The sequence below is a fragment of the Emys orbicularis genome, chromosome 15, assembly GCF_028017835.1.
Source record: "Emys orbicularis isolate rEmyOrb1 chromosome 15, rEmyOrb1.hap1, whole genome shotgun sequence".
NCBI classification, from domain to species: domain Eukaryota; kingdom Metazoa; phylum Chordata; order Testudines; family Emydidae; genus Emys; species Emys orbicularis.
Window position 1 is genome coordinate 11,695,171 of NC_088697.1, and position 6,909 is coordinate 11,702,079.

General features: G+C 49.8%; 1 protein-coding gene across 1 annotated transcript in view; it reads right to left on the reverse strand.

Moving 5' to 3' along the window:
• LOC135889562 (zinc finger protein 420-like) overlaps positions 1-6,909 on the reverse strand; it is a 121,454-nt gene that overhangs the window by 7,286 nt on the left and 107,259 nt on the right. The window contains exons 6-7 of the mRNA XM_065417424.1: positions 5,785-6,796; positions 5,412-5,701 (exon numbers count right to left, since the gene is read on the reverse strand). Coding sequence (XP_065273496.1) covers positions 5,412-5,701; positions 5,785-6,796 — 1,302 coding nt within the window. The remainder of the gene's footprint in view (positions 1-5,411; positions 5,702-5,784; positions 6,797-6,909) is intronic.

Genomic DNA, 6,909 nt, shown 5'->3' on the forward strand with positions numbered 1-6,909 from the left:
ACCAAATGTCAGGTGTCTATTAAAAATAGGTATCTTTCTGCAGCTATATCACATTCAACATGGATTTCATTTTCTACATATTTGCAGCATCTCCCAGGGGTGAGCTGAAGAGAAATGTCACTTGCATTTTCCCCATCTCTACCTAGATAGGGATTGCCTTTCCCAAATAATAGGCAACATGAACCTGATTAGGAAGGTGATATCTTCAGGAGTGACCTCCTGCAGCGCCCGTGCCACAACTGTTTTGGGAGCACAATGCATGGGTATTTTGCTTAGTTCCAAGTCATTTACTAGGGAATCCTCTTGCCAGCCCTTTAGAAAAAATATTGACCTAACCAATTGAACAACAGGGGGATTGGGATGGTGATGCGGAATAAGGGAATCCCTCTGACTTACTCTATCTTCTTCTGTTGTTACAGAGGGTGAAATGACGTTTTCCCCTATCCCTGCCCTGTTCCTGCTCTTTGTTATAGTTCAATATATTTTAAGTGAGGAAAATGGTAGTAAAAATATCTGCTCTGCAGCACAACCTGAAGTAACATCCGAGCAACTGGGAATGAAACAATTTGTTCCCGAAGGGGGAACTTGATGACTAACAATTGCTTTGAAATGGGGGAACAGCATAAGCGAGATGCTCATGGTTTGTTTAGGTCAGATCAAGGGAGAACCTAATGCCAACCACTGCACCTGGGCTGCATCTGCTCTACAACTAGAATGGTCTTTTTACACCAAGATCACTAACTTGAGCAGTCAACGCCATGTACAGTCCTAGTGGATGTAAGGCACAGGTAGTTTTTGCTTCAGCTTGTTGGGATCAAACCTCTCTCTCCCACCTGGAGCTGATGAACATTCCTGGCTGGAGGGACACACACTCCTACAACTCAAAAGGAAAGGAGTTGATAGAAAAGATCACAGGACTGACCCCAAAGAAGGTGAGCAGCAAAAGGCAGAAGCAGGCAACTCATCTGGTGGAGCTGGGAGACCACGGTGAATATGGTGCAAAAATCACTATGTGGGAATTAGCATATGTGATTGTTTTTAAAAAAAGCTTTGGCCTGGTCTACACTATGAGTTTAATTCAAATTTAGCAGCGTTAAATCGAATTAACCCTGCACCCGTCCACACAACGAAGCCATTTATTTCGAAATAAAGGGCTCTTAAAATCGATATTGTCATTTCGAATTAGGGTTAGTGTGGCCGCAATTCGATGGTATTGGCCTCCGGGAGCTATCCCACAGTGCACCATTGTGACCGCTCTGGACAGCAATCTGAACTCGGATGCACTGGCCAGGTAGACAGGAAAAGCCCCGTGAACATTTGAATTTCATTTCCTGTTTGCCCAGCACAGGAGAGCACAGGTGTTGATGAGCTCTCTGTGGTCACAGGTAACCATGCAGGCCGATAATTGAAAAAGAGCACCAGCATGGACCGTATGGGAGGTACTGGATCTGATTGCTATATGGGGAGAGGATTCAGTGCTAGCAGAACTTCGTTCGAAAAGACGAAATGCCAAAACTTTTGAAAAAAATCTCCAAGGGCATGATGGAGAGAAGCCACAATAGGGATTCAGAGCAGTGCCGCGTGAAAGTCAAGGAGCTCAGACAAGCCTATCAGAAAACAAAGGAGGCAAACGGTCGCTCTGGGTCAGAGCCGCAGACATGCCGCTTCTACGCTGAGCTGCATGCAATTCTAGGTGGGGCCGCCACCACTACCCCACCTCTGACCGTGGATTCCGAGGCGGGGGTAATCTCATCAGCCACACCTGAGGATTCTGCAGACGGGGAAGAGGAGGAGGAAGAGGAGGAGGAGGAGCTTGCGGAGAGCACACAGCACTCCGTTCTCCCCAACAGCCAGGATCTTTTTCTCAGCCTGACTGAAGTACCCTCCCAAGCCAGTACCCAAGACCATGACCCCATGGAAGGGACCTCAGGTGAGTTTACCTTTTAAAATATAAATCATGGTTTAAAAGCAAGCGTTTTTTAATGATTAATTTGCCCTGAGGACTTGGGATGCATTCGCGGCCAGTACAGCTACTGGAAGTCTGTTAACGTGTCTGGGGATGGAGCAGAAATCCTCCAGGGACATCTCCATGAAGCTCTCCTGGAGGTACTCCAAAAGCCTTTGCAGAAGGTTTCTGGGCAGTGCAGCCTTATTCCGTCCTCCATGGTAGGACACTTGACCACGCCATGCTAGTAGCAAGTAAAATGGTATCATTGCATGAGAAAGCCTGGCAGAGTATGGTCCCCGTGTTTGCTGGCATTCAAGCAACATCCGTTCTTTATCTTGCTGTGTAATCCTCAGGAGAGTGATCTCGCTCATGGTAACCTGGTTGAAATACGGGAATTTAATTAAGGGGACAGAGGTGGCCCTTCCTACTGGGCTGTTTGCCTGTGGCTGAAAAGAAATCCTTCCCTGTAGTAAGCCAAGCGCGGGGGGCGGGGGGGAGATTGGCGCTGAGCTTTTCACGTGTGGCTAGCAGGGATCTTCCCTGATACCAGCCACGCGGTGGGGGGAGGGATAAAGCGATCATCCCAGAGAATTGGATGGCGGGGTTAGTTTGTTTTCTGCTGCTGAAGGTTAACAGGAAAACCGCAGCACTCAACGAGCTTTGCTTGGTATGTGGGAAAGGAGGGCGCAGAAGCCGAAAGACAATGGCTTACCATGGCCGCATGCAAGCGGAATTCTGTTGCCTGGACCTGCGTCTGTGATCTCTAGCAGCAAAGCCACAGGCACTCAATATTAAGAGGCAAAATGCGACCTTGCACAGAAATCACATGTGCTATGTAATGTGAATAGTGTTGTTCACCGTGAAAGGCCTGGTCTACACTACGACTTTAATTCGGATTTAGCTGCTTTAATTCGAATTAACGCTTGACCCGTCCACACAACGAAGCCCTTTAATTCGATTTCTGTACTCCTCCTCGACGAGAGGAGTAGCGTCAAAATCGGTATTGTTAATCCGAATTAAGGTTAGTGTGGCCGCAATTCGATGTTATTGGCAATTCAATGTTATTGGCTACCCACAATGCAACGCTCTGGAAATCGATGCTACTACGGTAGCTTGGACGCACACCACCGAATTAATGGTGCCTAGTGTGGCCGAATACATTCGAATTTATAAAATCGGTTTCCTAAATTCGAATTATATACATTCGGATTAATCCCGTAGTGTAGACATAAAGAGTATAGGCATTGTTCTGTAAAATGTATCTTTGAAAAATATTCTCTCCTTTTTTCCCTCCCTCCAGCAGCTGCAAATTTTTCAAGCCTCCCTCCTCCGTCCCGAAGGCTCTCTCAGATAAGGCGTCAGAAAAAGAGGACGTGAGACGAGATGTTCACGGAAATCATGGAATCCACCCGCAATGAAAGAGCTCATCTGAATGAGTGGAAGGACACGGTTTCAAAGTATAGGAAAGATGCCAGTGAACGTGAGGACAGGAGGGACCAACGTGTGGACAGGAGAGACGCTCGAGATGAGAGGTGGCGGCAGGAAGATCAGAGGAGGCAGGATGCAACGCTGGGGCTGCTGCGTGAGCAAACAGACATGCTCCGGCGTCTGGTGGAGCTTCAGGAATGGCAGCAGGATCCCAGACTGCTGCTGCAGCCCCTGTATAACCACCCTCCCCCCTCACCATGTTCCATAGCCTCCTCACCCAGATGTGTAAGAACGCGGGGGGGGGGTTGCTCCGTGCACCCTCCCATTCCAACCCAGTGGACAGCCCAAGCAAAAGGGCTCTCATTATTTTAACCTTTCACACGGTAGCCTGGCCAGTCTTGAAACTGGTTTTCAAAGCTTCTCTGATGCGCTGCACTTCCTGGTGTGCTCTTCTAATCACCCTGGTGTCTGGCTGCGCGTAATCAGCAGCCAGGCGATTTGCCTCAGCCTCCCACCCTGCCATAAAGGTCTCCCCCTTACTCTCACAGAGATTGTGGAGCACACAGCAAGCAGCAATAACAATGGGGATATTGGTTTGGCTGAGGTCTGAGCGAGTCAGTAAAGTGCGCCAGCGACCTTTTAAACGTCCAAATGCCCATTCCACCACCATTCTGCACTTGCTCAGCCTGTAGTTGAACAGCTCCTGACTCCTGTCCAGGCTGCCTGTGTATGGCTTCATGAGCCATGGCATTAAGGGGTAGGCTGGGTCCGCAAGGATAACTATAGGCATTTCAACATCCCCAACGGTTATTTTCTGGTCCGGGAAGTAAGTCCCTTGCTGCAGCCATTTAAACAGAGTAGTGTTCCTGAAGATGTGAGCGTCATGAACCCTTCCTGGCCAGCCCACGTTGATGCTGGTGAAACGGCCCCTGTGATCCACCAGTGCTTGCAGCACCATTGAAAAGTAACCCTTGTGATTTATGTACTGGGTACCCTGGTGCTCCAGTGCCAAGATAGATGGAACCCATATACCTATCGCCCCACCACAGTTAGGGAATCCCATTGCAACAAAGCCATCCACTATGGCCTGCACATTTCCCAGAGTCACTACCTTTCGTAGCAGCAGCTCAATGACTGCTTTGGCTACTTGCATGACAGCAGCCCCCACAGTAGTTTTGCCCACTCCAAATTGATTCCCGACTGACCGGTAGCTGTCTGGCGTTGCAAGCTTCCACAGGGCTATCGCCACTCGCTTCTCAACTGTGAGGGCTGCTCTCATCCTGGTATTCTGGTGCTTCAGGGCAGGGGAAAGCAAGTCACAAAGTTCCATGAAAGTGCCCTTACACATGTGAAAGTTTCGCAGCCACTGGGAATCGTCCCACACCTGCAACACTATGCGGTCCCACCAGTCTGTGCTTGTTTCCCGGGCCCAGAATCGGCGTTCCATGGATAGAACCTGCCCCATCAACAACATGATCTCCAAAGCGCCGGGACCCGCGGTTTGAGAGACATCTGTGTCCATGTCCATATCACTCTCGTCGCCGCGCTGCCGTCGCTGCCTCCTCCTTGCCTCGTTTTTCTGGTCCTGGTTCAGCATAAACTGCACGATAATGCGCGAGGTGTTTACAATGTTCATGACTGCTGTCTTGAGCTGAGCGGGCTCCATGCTTGCCGTGGTATGGCGTCTGCTGTGTTCACCCAGGAAAAAAGGCACGAAACGGTTGTCTGCCGTTGCTTTCATGGAGGGAGGGGTGAGGCTGTACCCAGAACAACCTGCGACAATGTTTTTTGCCCCATCAGGCACTGGGATCTCAACCCAGAATTCCAATGGGCGGGGGAGACTGCGGGAACTATGGGATAGCTATGGGATAACTACCCACAGTGCAACGCTCCGGAAATCGACGCTAGCCCCGGTAAATGGACGCACACCGCCGAATTAATGTGCTTAGTGTGGCCACATACATTCAACTTTATACAATCTGTTTCCAAAATTCGAATTCTGTAAATTCGGATTAATCCCGTAGTGAAGACATACCCTTTGTCCAGCCCTATTCAAGGGATTTGCTATCTGGCCCATGTGGATTCTCTGATGTGTGATAAGGTGTGAGCTCTGACTGAAGATTTTCCCGCACTCAGAGCATGTGTAGGGCCTCTCTCCTGTGTGGATTCTCCTATGTGTGCTCAGGGCAGAGCTGTGATTGAAGCTTTTCCCGCGCTCAGAGCATCCATATGGTTTTTCACCGGTGTGGATTCTCCTATGTGCGCTCAGGGCAGAGCTCTGATTGAAGCTTTTCCCGCACTCGGAGCATGTGTAGGGCCTCTCTCCTGTGTGGATTGCCTATGTGTGCTCAGCGCAGAGCTGTGATTGAAGCTTTTCCCGCACTCAGAGCGTCCATATGGTTTTTCACCGGTGTGGATTCTCCTATGTGCGCTCAGGGCAGAGCTCTGATTGAAGCTTTTCCCGCACTCGGAGCATGTGTAGGGCCTCTCTCCTGTGTGGATTCTCTGATGTATGATAAGGTTTGAGCTCCGATTGAAGCTTTTCCCACACTCAGAGCATGTGTAGGGCCTCTCTCCTGTGTGGATTCTCTGATGTGTGATAAGGCATGCGCGCCAACTGAAGCTTTTCCCACACTTGGAGCATGTGTAGGGCCTCTCTCCTGTGTGGATTCTCTGATGTCTGATAAGGCATGTGCTCCAACTGAACCTTTTCCCACACTTGGAGCATGTGTAGGGCCTCTCTCCTGTGTGGATTCTCTGATGTGTGATAAGGGCAGAGCTCTGACTGAAGCTTTTCCCGCACTCAGAGCATGTGTAGGGCGTGTCCCCTGTGTGGATTCTCTGATGTGTGATAAGGGCAGAGCTCTGACTGAAGCTTTTCCCGCACTCAGAGCATGTGTAGGGCGTGTCCCCTGTGTGGATTCTCCTATGTGAGATAAGGTGTGAGCTCCGACTGAAGCTTTTCCCGCACTCAGAGCATGTGTAGGGCATCTCTCCTGTGTGGGTTCTCTGATGTTTGATAAGGTGTGAGCTCCGACTGAAGCTTTTTCCGCACTCAGAGCACATGTAGGGCCTCTCTCCTGTGTGGATTTTCTGATGTCTGATAAGGTGTGAGCTCCGACTGAAGCTTTTTCCGCACTCAGAGCACGTGTAGGGCGTCTCTCCGGTGTGGATTCTCCTATGTGTGCTCAGGGAAGAGCTGTGATTGAAGCGTTTCCCGCACTCAAAGCATATGTGGGGCGCTTCTCCTGTGTGGATTCGCCGATGTGAGATGAGGGCTGAACTATCAATGAAGCGTTTCCCACACTCAGAGCATCCATAAGGTTTCTCACCCATGTAGATTGTGTGATGTGTGATAAGGGCAGCGTTCCCATTGAAGCTTTTCCCGGACTCATGGCATGTGTAGCGTGTCTCTTCCAAGTTGATTCTGTCACGTGTTATAAGGTCTGAGTAGCTACTGAAGTTGTCCTCGGGCCTCTCCTGAGTCTCACAGGCTTTTGCTTTTTCTCGGAGTGCACAACTCCCGGAAACAT